Source organism: Thrips palmi, unplaced genomic scaffold (assembly GCF_012932325.1).
Source record: "Thrips palmi isolate BJ-2018 unplaced genomic scaffold, TpBJ-2018v1 HiC_scaffold_3, whole genome shotgun sequence".
NCBI lineage: Eukaryota > Metazoa > Arthropoda > Insecta > Thysanoptera > Thripidae > Thrips > Thrips palmi.
In genome coordinates, this window is record NW_023144630.1 from 2,824,463 (window position 1) to 2,844,199 (window position 19,737).

Consider the following 19,737-nt stretch of genomic DNA (forward strand, 5'->3'; position numbering starts at 1 on the left):
CAGTGTAGCGGCAGAGGAAGCGCGACAGTGTCGCGGCAGGGGAAGCGCGACAGTGTCGCGGCAGGGGAAGCGCGACAGTGTCGCGGCAGGGGAAGCGCGACAGTGTCGCGGCAGGGGAAGCGCGACAGTGTCGCGGCAGGGGAAGCGCGACAGTGTCGCGGCAGGGGAAGCGCGACAGTGTCGCGGCAGGGGAAGCGCGACGGCCTCGCGGCAGGGGAAGCGCGACAGTGTCCCAGTGACAGTAGACGATACTTCAAAAAAATTTATAATAAAAATATAGGGTAGGTCAACTGTGGGGTAGGTCAACCTTTTTTGTTAATATTTATAACACTATTATTTATAGTCCCATATTTATATTCAAATATTTATATTAATATTTTTATTAATAAATATATTGGTAGGTCAATTGTGAGGTAGGTCTAATGAACAGCCCCGGAAAAACCGTATGCGGCAAAAGAAAAACCGTATGCGGCAAAAGAAAAACCGTATGCGGCAAAAGAAAAACCGTATGCGGCAAAAGAAAAACCGTATGCGGCAAAAGAAAAACCGTATGCGGCTAGAGAAAAACCGTATGCGGCAAAAGAAAAACCGTATGCGGCAAAAGAAAACCGTATGCGGCAAAAGAAAACCGTATGCGGCAAAAGAAAAACCGTATGCGGCAAAAGAAAAACCGTATGCGGCAAAAGAAAAACCGTATGCGGCAAAAGAAAACCGTATGCGGCAAAAGAAAAACCGTATGCGGCAAAGAAAAACCGTATGCGGCAAAAGAAAAACCGTATGCGGCAAAAGAAAAACCGTATGCGGCAAAAGAAAACCGATGCGGCAAAAGAAAAACCGTATGCGGCAAAAGAAAAACCGTATGCGGCAAAAGAAAAACCGTATGCGGCAAAAGAAAACCGTATGCGGCAAAAGAAAAACCGTATGCGGCAAAAGAAAAACCGTATGCGGCAAAAGAAAAACCGTATGCGGCAAAAGAAAAACCGTATGCGGCAAAAGAAAAACCGTATGCGGCAAAAGAAAAACCGTATGCGGCAAAAGAAAAACCGTATGCGGCAAAAGAAAAACCGTATGCGGCAAGAGAAAAACCGTATGGGGCAAGAGAAAAACCGTATACGGCAAAAGAAAACCCGTATGCGGCAAGAGAAAAACCGTATGGGGCAAGAGAAAAACCGTATGCGGCAAAAGAAAAACCGTATACGTCAAAAGAAAAACCGTATGCGGCAAAAGAAAAACCGTATACGGCAGGGCTTGAGAACCGTCCTGTTGGGCGTCTTCGCGTCTTGAGTCCGGTGCAGCGACGCCATGCCAGGCTGCGCCGGGCCCACAGTCGGCCGGATCGTCGCTGCGTCTCTCTCGCACCCCTGCGCCGCAGTGTGCCACCCCCGTGAGAGCGAGAGAGACAGACAGGCACCGCCTTGCACCGCCCCACACCATTAGGGTGCATCGGGGCCTTTGTAGAGGGCGCTGCTTCGTGGAAGCTGGGTTACCCTCAAAAAAGAAGGGGCGGTATTTTTGAACTAAAGGCTGTCGGCAGGGGCGGCGGAACATCGGCGAAAGGGGCGAAATGTCCGCTCTTGGCTTTCGACTTTCGACGGACTGACGGGCGGACACACTGAGAGGGGCGGGGATCGGGCGAGGTTTCGCCGAACCTCACAATGGACCTTTCTGTCAGTGTGTGTACCGAACCTTTTAAATTTTAATAGGAAGCTGTGCGGAGTCGGTCTCCATTCCCACACGCGCGGGGCACTGCCACACGCCTGTGACCCCTCGCTCTACTTTTAGAAGCTTATCTAGCGGCATTGATTAGACCGCCCTCTAGAGGAGGGAATGGGAGGCCCAACCAGCCCAACAGTGAAGATCGGTGGAGGCGGACGAAACTCTAGACGCGTTTTGAGCTCCAGAGTCGCCAAACAGGACCTGAACGGCACGGGTGACCCCACCGCTGGATTCCTCGTTCAAAGAGCAATCCATTGGTGGGGTCACACGCAGTCCGAGTCACATTCAGCGACTCCGTAGCTCAAAACGTTTCCGGTATTTAGACCGCCTCCACCGGTCTTCTGCGGCCCACTGTGCGCGTGGTTTGCCGTAATTTGTCGAGGCGGCTTGACATCGGAGCTGTTTCAATCGCATAGTTTCACTCACCCGGGAACCAGATCCCTGAAATGCCGCCTTCTCGAGTGTTTTGAAACATATTCCGGGGCTGGCCACATGCGGTCTGAGGGTGCCCATACACTGTGCATGCAGGTAGAGGCGGCAGAATCAGCTGTTCTTTGTTGCTAAAGGGCAGAGCAGGCAGAGCAGTTCCCAGAAAGCCACTTGTCATTTTGCAGCGTTTGCAACGGTCATCCAGCATCACCCAGGCAGCCGCACGGCCAGTGCACCTACAGTACAGTGTACCTCGCCATGCGCCTCCCCCGTGCATCGAAAGCACGCCCGTTCGCAGCAAGTTGGCAACCATCATGATACTTTTCTATGAAATTCCAGGCAAAACCACAAATAAGTGCAACGCCGCACAGTGCGGCCAGAAGACCGGTGGAGGCGGCCAAAATTCTAGACGCGTTGTGAGCTCCAGAGTCGCTAAATGGGACTCGAACTGAACGTGTGACCCCACCAATGGATTGCTCTCCGAACGAGGGATCCATTGGTGGGGTCACACGCTCGGTTCGAGCCCTCATAGCTCAAAACGCGTTTTGGCCGCCTCTGTTCTGGCCCTCTATGCGCCGCTTCACTGCGGAATCAGCTGGGAGGACGCTACCTGGACCGCCGTCAGACCAACCTCCGGAGTAAACAATAACAAAGGCCTTTCCCCCCCCTCCCCTCCAGCGGCGCCCGGCCAGAGGCGGCCAGAGGCAAGGTGCAATGTTTCATCTCGAGAGGAGGAGTCCGACGGGGAACCGCCGAGCGACCGCCCCGTGCGTTAGCACGAAAAAGGTTCCGAGAAGCCGGTACTCGAACCTCGGCCGCCCGCACCGCCGCTCATGCGCCCTGACCACTCGGCCATCGCGAGCTGACGCGGCGCTGTAGGCTAGCGCCGCCCTGAACGCCTCACTCGGCACGGGGAGGTGCAGGCGGCAGCAGCCAAAGCCGCCGAAAGCGATGGCACAGATAAGGATTAGGGAACAGGATCCACCTCCCTTCCAGTGGATTAGTTCGACGGGTCCCGCTAGGGTCCCGTGGGTGGCCGCGCCGCAGTGGAATTGCCAGAAGACCGGTGGAGGCGGCCAACACCCCTGACGCGTTTTGAGCTCCAGAGTCGCTAAATGGGACTCGAACCGAACGTGTGACCCCACCAACGGATTCCTCGTTCGGAGAGCAATCCATTGGTGGGGTCACACGTCCGGTTCGAGTCCCGTTCAGTGAGTCTGGAGCTCAAAACGCGTCTAGAGTTTTGGACGCCTCCACCGGTCTCCTGGCCCGCGCCCAGTGGACCAACCCAACAGGACACCTTTGCCACTGCCACGACAACCCCCACTATGCACCCGCACGACCCCATCTACCCCCTTGGCCCCCAAGTACCCCCACGACGGTCCCGGCGCGGCCCGGCGCGTCGGCTCGCCTTACCTCAAGGAATGCAGACTGTTTCTCTGTCGTTCTGCTCCGCTGCAGATTATTTGCTGCCTCGCTCATGAGGGGTCGCGCTGGAGCGACGTGCAGCAAGTCCATGATTTCGAAACTGACTTTTCAAAATTTCGGGGGATTTGAACTCGATCCAGCGGACAAGTGGGTGCAGCAGGGGGCGAGAGAGAGAGAGAGAGAGAGAGAGAGAGAGAGAGAGAGAGAGAGAGAGAGAGAGAGAGAGAGAGAGAGAGAGAGAGAGAGAGACGGTAAGAGGCCCGCCGCCACGGTGCCATGGCCCATGGTTGGCGGTGCCTTGTTGCTTTTATGGTCCATTTCTGTCGGTAGCCATTCCGTTGTAAATTCTTCACCGTTTTGTATTCCGGTGCCTCTGGTGCCCTTTGCCGCGCCGAATATTGTTGTATCACGATCCGTCTCTCTCGCACTGTATGCGGGTGCGCGGGCCGCCCCACGAGTGCGAGAGAGACAGAACGATGACCCGGCGCCGCTTGCACGGGATTCTAAGCGAAAGTAAAAACGTCATCACGTCAAGACGCGTTTATCTTTTATGGCGATTTTCGGATTTCAAAACTGACGTCCCCGCCGGTTTGGTATAGTTCCGAAACAACGACTTTTGTGTCTCGATTTTGTCAAAGTCATCGGGCACAGCAATGGACGTGTATCTTTCCATGAACAAATTAGACTCTCCCTGGTCATTTTCTGGAACCAAGCGCCACCTAGTTGCTCCAGTCTGAGTGTGTGTGTGTGTCTGTGTGTGTGTCTGTGTGTGTGTGTTTAGGTGCGTGTCGCACATCTCTGTATTCCCCAACACAAACGCGCACACTCCCACACACACTTGCGCGCGTTCACTCTCGCATTCCCTCACGTCCGTGCGACTGTCTGTCTGTCTCTATCTGCAGCCCGGCTGCTGCCGCCCGCGTGTCCTGCGTGTGTTCCGCGTGCCCCACAGTGGGCCAGAAGACCGGCGGAGGTGGCCAAAACTCCCGACGCGTTTTAAGCTCCAGAGTCGCTAAATGGGACTCGAACCGAACGTGTGACCCCACCAATGGATTCCTCGTTCGGAGAGCAATCCATTGGTGGGGTCACACGTTCGGTCCGAGTCCCATTTAGCGACTCTGGAGCTCAAAACGCGTCTGGAGTTTTGGCCGCCTCCACCGGTCTTCTGGCCCACTAGGGGAGGTTGACGCACGGGTACGAGACGGACACGCCGTGTGATAATAACAAAATGACGCCGGCGACATCGTAAAAATTGGCCGTCCGCCTGAAAGGGCCGACGTCTCGGGGTGCGTTCGAGACGCGCACTCTCTCCGTCTCTGTCGCCCGGTCGAGCGGGTGCGAGAGAGACTCGGAGAGATACTTCGGAGGCGGCCCCGGTATGCGCCCCTCGCCCCGTGTGCCAAGTCACGCCGCGCCGCGGCCCCTCTCGCACTCACGGGCAGTGCCGTGCGGTGCGACGGAGACGGCGTGACGCGCTGCTCCATTCATGACGCTAGTGCCATGGCAGCCATGGCAGCCATGGCCATTCAGTGGGACAGTCTACGCACTGTGTGGCACTGGGGCGCTCGCTCTCAATGGAGACTCCCTCGGATCTCATTGCGTCACTCGCCTCTGTCTGCCGAAACGCGGCGAACTCTAGACGCGTTTTGAGCTCCAGAGTCGCTAAATGGGCCTCGAACCGCACGAGTGACCCCACCGATGGATTGCTCTCCGAACGAGGAATCCATTGGTGGGGTCACACGCTCAGATCGAGGCCCATTTAACGACTCTGGAGCTCAAAACGCGTCTTGAGTTTCGGCCGCGGATCCACTGCTTTGCAACAGTGTGCCGGCGTTCGCGGCCCCTTTTCCCGCGGCCATCTTGTCTGCCCTTGAGGACCCGTGGCGCCTGTCGGCCTGTCGCGCAAGCCGAGGCGCAAGCCCACTGCTAGCCCGCTAGGTGGGACAGATAAGCGGCGAGGCGTCCGAAACGCGCCGAAACTCCGAGACGGCGTGCTTGTCCTGCCCGGCGTCGCGCCGTTCGTGCGAGCAGGACGGCGGCTCTGCTCGGCGAGCCTCGGCGGCCGCCCCCCGGGCCCCGGCCGCAGCCCCGCAGCCCCGGCGTCAGCCTCGTCGCCGGGGGGCTAGTTCGGTCCGCGGCCACAGAGCGCGCCACCGACCGAGCGGCTTCAGTCTACGCGGCCTACAGTGTGCCTACACCACACGGAGACGGCAGGGACCTGGCCGATTCTGCACACTGCCTCGTCGCTCTGTCTCTCTCGCACTCATGGGGCGGTCCGTAGGGGTGCGAGAGAGACAGACGGCTGCTTGGCGCGCTTGGCGCTCCGCCGGGCTGGGCTAGCAACACACTGCTGCCTGCTCTGCTGCCGTCACCGTCAGACTCATTCCGAGAGTCGTCTTCGTCGCTGTGTCTCTCGCACTCGCGGGGCGCTCCGCGTAGGTGCGAGAGAGACAGAGCGACGGGGGCGACTCTCGGAATGAGTCTGCATTGCGTCAGACTGACGCCAGGCCGTTCGACAACGCCAATTGACACCCTGGTGACACCATGGTGACGCGTGGTGCGCGCCGGGGGCAATGGCACCGCGATGGCAGCGGGGAGCGCGCGTGGCCGAATGCCTATCGGGAGGGGTGGTGTCCTGGAGGGCGCCAGTGGCAGTGGGCCATAAGACCGGTGGAGGCGGCCAAAACTCTAGACGCGTTTTGAACTCCAGAGTCGCTAAACAGGACTCGAACCGAACGTGTGACCCCACCAATGGATTCATCGTTCGGAGAGCAATCCAATGGTGGGGTCACACGTTCGGTTCGAGTCCCATTTAGCGACTCTGGAGCTCAAAACGCGTCCGGAGTTTTGGCCGCCTCCGGTCTTCTGGCCCACTGTGCGGTGGAGCGCCGTGGCGCTAGGCAGCCCATCCGACGCGGAGGTCCTCCGGGCGCGGCGTGCTGGCCGCCGCCGGCCGGAGTCTCTGCCGCCCGCCGTGCCGCCGTGCGCTGCGGCGTGCCACCCCACGCCGCGCCGCGCGGGACTACGCCACGCCCCAGAGACTTCCGACTTCGGATCCCTCAAGCGACGGAGTCTGTCCGGACGGCGATACCCCTCACCCCTGGCAAGGAGCGGAGACTCGTGGCGGAGAGAGACACCGGATCACGTATATAGAGAGACGCACCGAGCCACAGGGAAGTCCACCTGGCTCAGCAGCCAATCCCTCTGTCTTACACACTCAAACCCCTGCGAAGCAGCCATGGGAAGCATGATCGTTCCGCCGGACAGTGGATTTGCCAGAAGACCGAAGACCGGTGGAGGCAGCCACAATTTTGAGCTCTAGAGTCGCTAAATGGGACTCGAATCGAATGCCCTATTCGGGTTCAACGGAGAGCAGTGCCTGAACCGACCTAGGATTCAAACTGCCCAGCCAGCTTGCCAGGCTTTCCCGGTGCCCAACAGCCCCGGGCGTGCGCGAGTGCGAGCTGCGGTTTGTGTCGCTTCTATTTTTGGGCGCGTCGCGCTCGGCGCCGCACGCATGGGAGTCTCTATAGCTGTCTAGAATGGGGCTAGCTTCCGAGCTTCAGCGGTCTCGCACTTCCACTAGTAGTACTGGAAGTCGTCTGGGCGTCTCGCCCAGCGCGCTGCGGGCCAGAAGACCGGTGGAGGCGGCCAAAATCCCGGACGCGCTTTGAGCTCCAGAGTCGCTAAATGGGACTCGAACCGAGCGTGTGACCCCAACAATGGATTGCCCTCCGAACGAGGAATCCATTGGTGGGGTCACACGTTCGGTTCGAGTCCTGCTTAGCGACTCTGGAGCGTGTTTGGCCGCGTCCGCCGGTGGCCGGTGCAGGAACTCCGCGCGTGTTTCCGCTTTCCGCCAGCTTGCCGGCGCTGCCGCGCGAGGGCGCCACCGTCTCCGTCGCCGCCAGCCCGCCGCGTGGGTGTGTCCGTGCGGCCGCGCGTCCGCGACGGAGGGACGCGCCGGGACGGGACGGGACGGGGGAGGGTGGCTACGCCAGCCGGCGCTGCTCGGCACGGCCCGGCCGCCGCCGCTACCCCTGCCGTCCGCAGCGCCGCGTCGCGCTCCACGCTCCGCTCCACGCGCTGCAAGCAAGCACACCAACACAATAATAAACATTGCGCCGTGGAGCGTCGCGCCGCGAGGTTGTGTCGCACCGCGTTGTCCGCCGCGTCGCGCCACGCGTCCTGGAGGACCGCGTCGAGTACCTGAGTGCCGTGCCGCCGTCGCCGCCGTCGCGTCCGGAGCGAGCCGCACCGCGCCGCGGCCCGCCACAGTGTAGAGTGAAGCTGCTGAAGCGGCGGGAAGCGGAGTGAAGCGGCGGCGGAGACCCGGGCTTCGCGGCTTCGCGGCTTCGCGGCTTCGCGGCTTCGCGGCTTCGCGGCTTCGCGGCTTCGCGGCTTCGCGGCTTCGCGGCTTCGCGGCTTCGCGGCACCGCGGCATCCTCTGCGGCCGAGCTGGCGCGGCAGGAGCTGCTGGCCAAGTGGACCGGCGAACTTGCCAGCGGCGAAGATGGGCAGGTGCGTCCAGTGTAGGGACGGACGTCCGGAGGGAAAGGGGGGGAGGGGGGGGATATTCGACAGTGGCGCGTCGCCGCTAGTCGCGGCGCCTCAACCAGTTGCAGTCGGTAAACAAAGGCTTTGTCTCACTCGCACTCGCAGGCTGGCTAGGCCTGGCTACGCCGCGCTGGCGCCCGTCAACGTAACGGTAACCTAGATTGAATATTGTTTTTCCCGGCAGCGGGGAGCCTGCCGTTTTTGCCACTGCGTGGGGCGTAGGGCCCACAGTGTAGGCCTACAGTGTAGGCCCGTCCCGTCGTCGTCTCTCTCGCTCTCGAGAGGCGGGACGTCGCCGATCGGACACGCGCGGGGTTTTTGGTGCACTAGGTGGCCGGAAGGGGGAAGGGGGGGGGGCAAAGCGTATTCACCGGTTTGGCGGCGGGCCGTCTGGCTGCTGGAGGGGGGGGGGGGGGCGTCTGGAGTCATGACGCGCACCCCTTCGCTTCCTGCAGGCCCTGCAGGCCCTTCCAGGCGCGGCCTTTAATTCCCTTCGTAATCCGCCCGGTGTCGGTCTCATCCCCTACACTGTCGGAGAGACTCGCTCTGCTGGCGAAGTCACAGTGGCCCAGGAGACCGGCGGAGGCGGCCGAAACTCCCGACGCGTTTTGAGCTCCAGAGTCGCTGAACAGGACTCGAACCGAACGTGTGACCCCACCAATGGATTCCTCGTTCGGAGAGCCATCCATTGGTGGGGTCACACGTTCGGTTCGAGTCCCATTCAGCGACTCTGGAGCTCCAAACGCGTCGGGAGTTTTAGCCGCCTCCACCGGTCTTCCGGCAAATCCAGTGTGCGTGCGCGGCGCGGTGCGTGGCAGCCAGGGGCATCGGGCCCCGCCAGGCCCTCCTTGGGTCGATGCCGTGCCAATCAATATTTACAAGTCTCTCGCTTCGCTTCCGGTGCGTGCGACGTCCCGGCGTCCGCCGTCGTGCGGTCAAGCGAATGGCGCGAGTGGCACGCCAACCCCGCCAGAAATCCCGCTTGGAATCGAGGACAATAATCGAAAAATGAATCGAAAATTGAGGCGTCCGTTTCGAACCAGTGCTTTTCAGGAAAGAAAGGTGGGTTTGACTAGAATTGAGTCGAGGCAAAGGACCGAATTAAAAATGGGAATTTCCCAACAGGTTTGTAGAGGGAATTGATAACATTCTCGACAGAAGGCGATGCGGCCGGTGATGCAAAACTTGGCGCTTCCGACGCCGTGCCGCGGACCGGCGCGGACCCCACCGGGCATAGGGTGGTCCAAAAAAAAGTGAAGTTGCTCGGATCGTCCAACGCCGCCCGGATTTGGATTCTACATCGAAAAATATGAAATACGTGTTTTTTCCTTTTTCGAAAAAATTATTTTTAGGACCTCCGCAGAGCCCTCAAAGTTTTTGGCACTGCTATAAATAGGAAAAACTCGTAACTTGGTCATTTTTTGACCGATTTTCAAAAACGAAACGGGGATTTGTTCGTTTTTGAATGCTTATTCCGAAAAAAAAATATGCCCAACCCTCTTTTTGGTTTGTCTAACTTTCAGGGGCAAAAAATGACTAAATTTCGGCCCAAATTGGCAATAGTTTCAGTTTGTAGGCCGCTACAGCCACTCCAAGTCCACCCTGTCAGCATGGCGGGGTGCCCCCACCACAAGGCAAGCCCCATGAACAGAATTGGGATGCCGAGTGCAATTTGCCTACCTCCCAGGGGCATCAAATTGTGGATTTTTTCGAAAATCTATCAATGGTGATGTCTCTTGGGGCCTCTGGGCACTCAGATGGACACACCTTCACACGGTTTGATACCCACACTAAATGATATGAACGTTATGGACGTTGCTGACGCGAGGGACCGCAAACCACGCAAGGCCACAAAGAAAGCCATCAAAATGAAGGAATTTTCTAAATTTTTACGTTTTTCTGGTCCCGAGAGGTAAGCAAGAGGTGCTCAACAGTCCATTCTTATTGTTTGTTCTTTTTACGTAGTGCGGGTACCGAACCGTGTGAAAGGGTGTCCATCTGAGTCTCCAGGGGCCCCAAGAGACATCACTATTGATAGATTTTCGAAAAAATCCACAATTTGATGCCCCTGGGAGGTAGGCAAATTGCACCCGGCATCCCAATTCTGTTCATGGGGCTTGCCTTGTGGTGGGGGCACCCCGCCATGCTGACAGGGTGGACTTGGAGTGGCTGAAGCGGCCTACAATCCGAAACAATTGCCAATTTGGGCCGAAATTTAGTCATTTTTTGCCCCTGAAAGGTAGACAAACCAAAAAGAGGGTTGGGCATATTTTTTTTTCGGAATAAGCATTCAAAAACGAACAAATCCCCGTTTCGTTTTTGAAAATCGGTCAAAAAATGAACAAGTTACGATTTTTTCCTATTAATAGCACTGTTAAAAACTTTGAGGGCTCTGCGGAGGTCCTAAAAATCATTTTTTCGAAAAAGGAAAAAACACGTATTTCATATTTTTCGATGTAGAATCCAAATCCAGGCGGCGTTGGACGATCCGAGCAACTTCACTTTTTTTTGGACCACCCTAACCGGGCACCGCGAGGCGCCGCGAGGCTCACTGCCCCTGGATCAATAAATGCATCGCGACTGGCAACTTTGAAACGCGGCCGCCAGACGGAGAGTCTGTCTCTCTCGCACCTGGACGGCGCGCCCCACGAGTGCGAGAGAGACAGAGACTGCTGCGTGTTGGCGCGAGTAATCAGCCGGTAATCGCCGGGCGTTGTTTGCAGTGTACGTGCGTGCCGTCGAAACCAATTAGTAGTGGGGGTGCCTGGGCGCCGCGCGCGTGCCCAACGAGGAGCGAGAAGGAAGGAACACCGTCACACTGGAAGTGACGCGTATGCGGGTGCGTCGGCAGAGTGCATCGGCAGTGTGCAGCAAGGCGATTTCACAGTGCAGTAGGGTTGCCACTTGCAGGAGGGCTGGGGTGGAGCGCGCTGCGCGGGGCGGTGGAAACCCTACAGATCCCATATCCTCGAGCCAGTCTGCCAGTGTGCCCGCCGTCGACTCTAAGCTGTATGCAGATGAGATCGGGCGGTCTTCCCTGCACGGGGCAGCCCTTGGAGACCTCCCGGCCGCCACCTGCGGCGCGAGAGCGACAGAGACAGCGCACAGTGGGCCAGAAGACCGGTGGAGGCGGCCGAAACTCGAGACGCGTTTTGAGCTCCAGAGTCCGCTAAATGGGACTCGAACCGAGCGTGTGACCCCACCTATGGATTCCTCGTTCGGAGAGCAACCCATTGGTGGGGTCACTCGTCCGGTTCGAGTCCCATTTAGCGACTCTGGAGCTCAAAACGCGTCTAGAGTTTCGGCCGCCTGCACCGGTCTTCTGGCCCACTGTGCAGCGGTGTCGAGGCGCTGCTCGGAACCAGACTACTGTCCACAAGGCGCGCCGTGCAGTGCAGTGCCTTTGCAGTGCCTTTGCAGGGCCTTTGCAGTGCCTTTGCAGTGCCTTTGCAGTGCCTTTGCAGTGCCTTTGCAGGGCCCTTGCAGTGCCTTTGCAGTGCCTTTGCAGTGCCTTTGCAGTGCCTTTGCAGGGCCTTGCAGTGCCTTTGCAGTGCCTTTGCAGTGCCTTTGCAGGGCCTTTGCAGTGCCTTTGCAGTGCCTTTGCAGTGCCTTTGCAGTGCCTTTGCAGTGCCTTTGCAGTGCCTTTGCAGTGCCTTTGCAGGGCCTTTGCAGTGCCTTTGCAGTGCCTTTGCAGTGCCTTTGCAGTGCCTTTGCAGGGCCTTTGCAGTGCCTTTGCAGTGCCTTTGCAGTGCCTTTGCAGGGCCTTTGCAGTGCCTTTGCAGTGCCTTTGCAGTGCCTTTGCAGTGCCTTTGCAGGGCCTTTGCAGTAGCAGCCTCCACGCCGGCCTCTCGACGACGCTTCTTTGTCCTGGCTCCGCGGCCCGTGAACGGGAGGGGGAGGGAGAGGGAGCGAGAGAGAGAGAGGGAGAGACGAGAGGGATGGATTTCAACAAGGTCCCATTCACAACCTCCTCTTCACCACCTTCCCCGTCGTTTGGTCTGAGTAAGCGCGCGGCGTACGCAGTCGTGTTGTTGTTGTTGTTGTTGTTGTTGTTGTTGTTGCGCGGTCCGTCAGCGTGCCGGCTGTCTGGAGAACGAGATGGCATGGCAACGTGATATCTCGATATCTCGACCGCAGGGGCGTAGGCGGCGCTGCGACCGTCGCGCGCTGGGTGCTACGCCACTGTCAACACAGCCACGCGAAAAGACACCAGTATATTTCGGAGATCCCTCCCCTCCCCGCTACACTGCCAGAAGAGTGGAGAGTTGTTGGCGTTTTCGCAGAGTCATTAGTTCGCGGGGGCGGGGGGGGGGGACCTGTTGGCTGGCCATAATTTTTCGGCCGAATCGTGTACAGTACCGGGCGAAGACGCATTTCCCGGCGACGCAGTGCAACAGCGTGCACACACACACACACACCGACACGGATGGGTGCTCTCTCTCACGCGCACCTGTACTACTACTCGTAATGGCGAACCTGTTCATAGCTTGCCCGTGAATAATTTCCGTAATCTCCCCCTGAAATCACTGCTGCACCCCCCCCCCCCCTCTCTCTCTCTCTGGGTGCAAGCGGAGTACACTGAGGGTGCACATTCGACGCTGCCTGACCGAAACTCCGAATAAAATCTTTCCCGACGCTTTCTTACCCTCGAGTACGACTCTCCGGGTTGTTTATTGTTTATTTGCGAGTTGGCCGGAGTTTCCGCGTCGCAGTGGCGCAGTGGCTCACACCCCCGCGTCCGTTTTGTTCGTCGCGAGTCTGCTTTCGCTGCCAGTGTGCTTCCAGTCCCTCGAATTAATAACGAATCGAGCCGGGGGCTGAAGCGTTTTCCATGTACGCGTCTCGGGCCACCCCTCTGTGTCTGCCTGTCTGCCTGTCTGTCTGTCTGTCTGTCTGTCTGTCTGTCTGTCTGTCTGTCTGTCTGTCTGTCTCGTCCGTCCGTCCGTCCGTCGGAGAGTGTTATTCTGACAGCCCATGCGATGTGGCTGCCATCACTCCGTGAATGGAATTCGAAATATTCACAGTGTCTCCGCCGAGTTTTGTCCGCCTCCACCGGTCTTCTGGCCCACTGTGCGTCTCTCGCCATCAAGTCACAACGGCCCGCTTCGCTCGCATTGTTCGACCTCCATCGTCAAGACGAGCTGCTTGCTGACGACTGCTTCCTTTGTCTGCCGTCGCTCTGTCTCTCTCGCACCCCCTGCGGGGCGCGCGGCGCGTGCGGGCCGCCTGGCGAGTGCGACAGAGACAGAAACTCCAGGATGCGTGCGCGTCCACCCCGTCCACCCCGTCCACCCCCTGCGCGAGTCGGCGCGAGGGTGAGCGGCCGCTCGCACCCCGCCGGCCCGAGCGCGCTTCGGGTCCGCTTCGGGTGCTCCTCGGCTCCGCCCCGGCCGCGCTCGGGTCCCCCGCGGGGTTATAGACCCACGCCGCCGCGTGGCGGGGTGGGGCGTGGCGGCGGGGGCGGTGGCGGACACTCCGCGCACCTCTCAAACACTTGGGGGTCATTGACCCACATCACCGTCGGCCCTGGTCACCACCGTCACCACCAGAAAGGCCTCCAAAAGGCGTCCGTCTGCAGGCGGGCCAACCCTCCGCGGGCAGCCCCGCCTCGCGATGCCCTGGCGATGCCCTGGCGACCGGAAGCTTTCAGCACCGCGGGGTTGGCAGCCCTGCGGGGGGTGGGCTGCTCGCTGGGGGGCGAGGGGGCGCGAGGGGGCGCGAGGGGGCCGCTTCTCCAGCTGTGGCGTTGGCGGTGCCGGACGCAGCGCTGGAGCCTCGGCGCGACGCACGGGGTTAGGTGGCGGTGTTTCCAGGCCGTGTAGTTCCCCTGGGGATGAACCAGTCTCAACAGGTACGTGCACAGGGCGCTGGCAGTTCCGCGAACCACTCGGGCGGGAACTACCGCCAGCGGGGCCGCCGCGTGAACTGCCGCCGGGAGCGACCCGCGGGGGCGTGGCCCGCCGTGTTTTGGGCGGCACAGCTGAGGCGTGGTGCGCAGCGCCCCCGCTTGGGGGGCCGCGCCACAGTGGGCCAGAAGACCGGTGGAGGCGGCCAAAACTCCAGACGCGCTTTGAGCTCCAGAGTCGCTAAACGGGACTCGAACTGAACGTGTGACCCCACCAATGGATTGCTCGTTCGGAGAGCAATCCATTGGTGGGGTCACACATTCCGTTCGAGTCCCATTTAGCGACTCTGGAGCTCAAAGCGCGTCTGGAGTTTTGGCCGCCTCCACCGGTCTTCCGGCCCACTGCGCGCTCGCTGCGGGTTAGACGGAGACAGTGTGCGGGTTCGCACTGTCGCGTGAGAGGGACAGAGTGACGAAAACAACCCGGCGCGCACGACGCGCACTGCAGTGGACCCCTTTAACGAGGCCCCAGAATGGCCCGTAATGACACGCCTCGACGGGGTGGCTGTGGGCTGGCTGGCGCTACACCGCGAAGGGCAGGTTGACATGTCAGGGAAAGGACCTGCTGGACGTGCGTGCGGCAGCGCAGTTTCCACCTATGCTCCCTTATCCCCCTCGCCGGTCTCACAAATGGCCGTTGTTTCCCCGCAGCAGACTGATTCCGAGTGGCGTGTTCGTCGCGCTGTCTCTCTCGCACCTGTACGCGACGCCCCAGAGAGACGTGGCGAGGGAAACGACTTTGGGAATCGCAGTGTGCTAGTGCACTCTTAGACGACCATGCAGGAACCGAATGAGCGAGTGTGTGTGATTATGAGTGTGTGTGTGTGTGATGGCCTTGCGGCGCGCGCAATTACCTTTGATTCACTTTGTATGCAAAGGGAGAGAGAAAAGGGGGGAGGGGGGCTTCCGCACTGCAAAAAGCCAAAACAGCTCGTCCGTGGCGGAGGCCCGTAGTCCGCGTGCGCGCGGCGGCAGCTAGTTCAACCGGACAGTACGAAGGCGCGCGCCGCGCGCATTATTAGCCTCTTACATTTGCATGCTGTCACCGGCCGTTTTCGGCTGTCACCGGCCGTTTTCGTTTTTGGCTTTAGCTCTAGCTTGGCCTAGTGTAATCGGCGCCCTGGCGGTGGCAGGGCTGCCGTTGCAGCTGCGCTGTGACCCTTCGGCCTTCGGTCGTGGGCACTGACGGCACACACCTGTGGAGCGCCGCGGTGTGCTACAGTGTGCCCGCCAGGCTGAGGCCTTTTTCGCGGCACACTGTAATCAACGTGCATCTCATGACGCTACTGTGTGCGCCACCGCGCCGCTTCCCGCCTCGCGTCACTCACAGTGCGGGAGAACATTTATTGCGCGCACGGAGGCGGACAAAGTCCCGGACGCGTTTTGAGCTCCAGAGTCGCTAAAGCCCAACCGGCAGCCCGTCAAAGTAACGTGCCCTTTTTATTGGACACCAGAGATTTACTTGCCGTTTTGAATGTCTGTCTGTCTGCCTGCCTGTCCGTTGGGCTGCCAGGACGGCAGTGTGGCGGCATCTTTGAGCTTCGCGTTGTAAATGTCGGACACAGTTGCGGCGCGATTCGAAGCGCGATGCTAAGCAAAGCGAAGCAAAGAGGCTCCGAGAAACGGTCACGGCTTGGTGGTGCCAAACGTGCAGTCTACCTGTCTGCCTGCCAATCTGTCTGTCTGTCTGTCTGTCTGTCTGTCTGTCTGTCCGTCCGCCCGTTCGCCCTGGCCCTGCCCTGACCTTTGGCATGAGGACCACACGAGTCTGGCGACAGGGAGGCGCCTACGCCACAGGCGGCCATAGGCCGTTCCGTCGTTCCGGGTGAGGGGGAATACAAAGGGGGAGGGGGAGGGCGTTTTTAGACCCCGAGGATATCTTTGCCTTTTCCGCGGGAGTCTAGCGGCAGCCCTTTTCGCTCGTAAAGGAAGGGGGATAGGATTGGAGAGAGGGAGAGAGGGGGGGGCAGTGGAGGGGGCACACGCTGGGGGTCTTGGTCTGGGTCTGGGGCTCCTGGTGCACATGGCTGGCTTCCGCGGGCCTGGCTGGGGCCCTTCGGTTCGGCCTGGGGCCCTACGGGGCCCTACGGGGCCCTCCACGGCGAGACTGGCAACATTTCGTTTTCGGAAAAGGCGGAAACGCGCAATTAAAGTTATACCACCGCGAGCGATTAAAAATGGAACTGGGGCACGCACAAGTCACGCGCGTGAGCGGCGCGTGAGGACAGCCGGGGCCGCGCAGTCGGTCAAAAGGCGGCCCCGCACAGTGGGCCAGAAGACCGGTGGAGGCGGCCAAAACTCAAGACGCGTTTTGAGCTCCAGAGTCGCCTTAAATCGAACGTGTGACTCCACGAATGGGTTCCTCGTTCGCAGAGCAATCCATTGGTGGGTCTACACGTTCTGCTCGAGTCCTGTTTAGCTACTCTGGAGCTCAAAATGCGTCTCGAGTTTTGGCCCCTCCTAAGAATCTCCCCGGCTGCGTTGAGGCACGTCGAGGCGGATACTGGAAAACGAAAAGCAAGGAAATGAACCGCCTAACGAATTTTCCATCTGTGATTGGTTATTATTTTTCCCTTCTGTTTATGCCTCGTTCTCTTTTTGTGTGACTGTCGAGCCGGAATTACAGCGCACGAGAGAGAGGGAGAGAGAGAGAGAGGGGAGAGAGAGAGAGAGAGAGAGAGAGAGAGAGAGAGAGAGAGAAGGGGGAGGGTGGCGGTCGTAAACGAGTGCCGGCGCCCCTCTGACGCGGCGGGCGGGCGGGGCGGCGTCACCACGACCCTACACCCTACGACCCTTACGGTAGGGCCTGTTCGGCCGGCCTGTTCCAGCCTGTTCCAGCCGTTGTCGTCTCTGGGCGCCATTCCGGCCGGAACCAGGTCACGCCGAGGCGACGCACCGCGCGCAGCACCACGTCGTCGCACAGTGTGCCAGAAGACCGGTGGAGGCGGTGCAAACTCTTGACGCGTTTTGAGCTCCAGAGTCGCTGAATGGGACTCGAACCGAACGTGTGACCCCACCAATGGATTGCTCTCCGAACGAGGAATCCATTGGTGGGGTCACACGTTCGGTTCGAGTCCTGCTTAGCGACTCTGGAGCTCAAAACGCGTCTAGAGTTTGGGCCGCCTCTACCGGTCTTCTGGCCCACTGTGCGTCTAGTCGTTGGTGACGGGCAGGGTGTCGAGGGTGTTGGAGGGGAGACGGCTCAGGCTCTGGAGGGCGCCTGGGGCTTGTGCGCTCGCTTGCGCGGGCTGCGCGGGCTGCCAGCAGGCTATAAGTGACGCCCCTGCCTCCCTTCCAGCAATCACGGGTCGTAATTGGCGGAGCAGGGCCCTGGAGGAAGTCCCGCACGGGGTCCTGGACGAGGTCCTGGACGTCCTGATGGAAAACCTCTCCGTCTGATCTCCCTCCACACGCGCTCAACAGCCGGGAAATTGTGGAGGGGGGGCGCCACCATCTTGGCCAGTAGGGCTTAAAGTGGCTGCGATCGGTGCGAGGGAGCAACAGCGCCGAATTCAAAACAGTCTCTCTCTCTCTCTCTCTCTCTCTCCCTCCCTCTCTCTCCCTCTCTCTCTCTCCCTCTCTCTCTCTCACTAACACTCGAGAGAGACCGGTAGCGCTGAATGTATTCCGCGATGCAGATTGTTTCGGCGACGCGAATTCCGTGCATGAATTTGAATGGCGTTGGCGGTGCAGTGCCTTGCGGTGCAGTGGGCGCGTGGTCGTGGTGGAGCCTCGCGTGAGGGCTGCATGTCGCTGGCCACCGCACTGTCGCCTTGTCTCTCTCTCTCGCCCCATGAGTGCGAGAGAGACAGGGCGACGAGAGCCGCTCGGAGGCAGCCGACCTGCGGGTCGCGTAGCGCCACCCGCCGCACCCCTTCGCGCCGCCCTCTCTCTCTCTCTCTCTCTCTCTCTCTCTCTCTCTCTCTCTCTCTCTCTCTCTCTCTCTCTCTCTCTCTCTCTCTCTCTCTCTCTCACCCCTCGGGCGCCGGGGACGCAGGTCGCGTGCCCTCGGCTGTTTACGCGTGTTGCGTTGCGTTGCCACGGCGACGGCGAAGGGAAGGGGGGGGGGGGGGTGACGCCGCGGACGGGTTGACATGTCTCTATCTCCGCCGGGGCGGCAGGTGCACTGGCTGAATCGCGATCCTGCGGTCGGGAGACTCCGTTCCATTCGATACTAATGTTGGATTGGAATTTTAACTGGAAAATTTACTCCTACCCCTCGCCCCTTTGATACGCGAGCGCTTTTGGTGATTTTAGCTGTCTGTCTGTCTGTCTGTCTGTGTGTCTGTCTGTCTGTCTGTCTGTCCGTCCGTCCGTCGCTGTCTGTGTCCGGTCTGCCTGTCGTTGGTCCGGACACTGTGGCGGCGTTCTGGCGCCAGGCTTCGCCCGCTTCGCCGCTCTGCCAGGCCGCTGGTACGGAAGTCGCCGTGTGTTTGACGTGTTCCGACCGCGCCCCGCCCCGCCCCACGGAGGGTGCCTGCCTGTTATGCCGAATATGTTTACTCGGACAACACTGCGGCCCGCTCGGCGCCGATAAGATGCGTCGGGCTGCTGCTGCTGGCCGGAAAAAAAAAAGCGGCCCTCGGCGGGAATCGAACCGGCGACCATTAGTGCAGCGCTCCCCCTCCCTGCCCCTGTGGTTCAGATCCGATACACTGCAAGGGCACTCGATGCCCCCCCCCCTCTCCTTGGAGGATTCTGGTCCTGGCAACTGATCCGATGATCTAGTTCCGCAGTGCAGACCAATCGCAAGCCGGCCGCAACATTTCTGGGGCACGACTGCAGCAGATGCATCGATAACCTGCCAAAATTATTATTTCCATCATCATTGTTTTCACGATTATTTTTTTTTCCGAAACTTGGTTGTGCGTAAACAAGTGCAGTGCCCCAGAAATGAAGGTGCAACCAAAACCGCCAGCAGTGGCAGCTGGAAGTGAAAGTGTCTCTGCTCCACCGGAACTGACGACGCTCTTCCGGCGAAGCAACAATGACCCTCGAATTGGAGAGAGAGAGAGAGAGAGAGAGAGAGAGAGAGAGAGAGAGAGAGAGAGAGAGAGAGAGAGAGAGAGAGAGAGAGAGAGAGCGCGTAGGCGCCTGCGAATGCAGGAATACAGTAATGACAGAGTGCGATCGGGCAGATCGCAGTGTAGCAGTGCAGCCAACCTGCAATTTGACGGTGCTGGCAGTGCTGCGCAGTGCTGCCACCGGTCGGCCTGGGGGGTCGGCACGTGTTGCCAGCCTGACGGCCGCCCGTCCCACACTGTAGACGCGTTTTGAGCTCCAGAGTCGCTGAACAGGACTCGAACCGAACGTGTGACCCCACCAATGGATTGCTCTCCGAACGAGGAATCCATTGGTGGGGTCACACGTTCGGTTCGAGCCCATTTAACGACTCTGGAGCTCAAAACGCGTCTAGGATTTTGGCCGCCTCCACCGGTCTTCTGGCCCGCCCAGTTTGAACGCCTCTAAAAGCAGCTTTGCCTCTCCCTGTCCGCAGGAGGGCATGCAGCAGTGCCCCTACCTGCAGGAAATGAAGGAGCGACTCGTCCTGCAGGGAGCCGACCCGGAGCAGCTGCTGCTCGTCACCACGAAGACCATCAAGACCGTCAAGACCATGGACAAGGACGTCCTGGAGGTGCACCAGGACCCCGCCGTGGGCACGGTCGTCAAGGTAAGCGAGGCGGTCAAAGTCCTGGATGAGT

At 59.7% G+C, this 19,737-nt stretch overlaps 1 protein-coding gene across 5 annotated transcripts in view; it reads left to right on the forward strand.

Annotated features, from left to right (window-relative positions):
- The first annotated feature begins 7,991 nt into the window (after positions 1 to 7,991).
- The window catches only part of LOC117648046 (proton channel OtopLc), a 51,370-nt gene continuing 39,624 nt past the window's right edge, over positions 7,992 to 19,737 (forward strand). For 4 of the 5 annotated variants that reach the window (XM_034390203.1, XM_034390206.1, XM_034390207.1 and 1 more), the window contains exons 1-2: positions 7,992 to 8,094; positions 19,533 to 19,706. In XM_034390203.1, the coding sequence (XP_034246094.1) occupies positions 19,539 to 19,706 (168 nt within the window). In that variant the 5' untranslated portion in view covers positions 7,992 to 8,094; positions 19,533 to 19,538. Of the gene's footprint in view, positions 8,095 to 8,178; positions 8,282 to 19,532; positions 19,707 to 19,737 lie in introns of those variants that run through there. The other variant, XM_034390204.1, reaches the window with a different exon arrangement.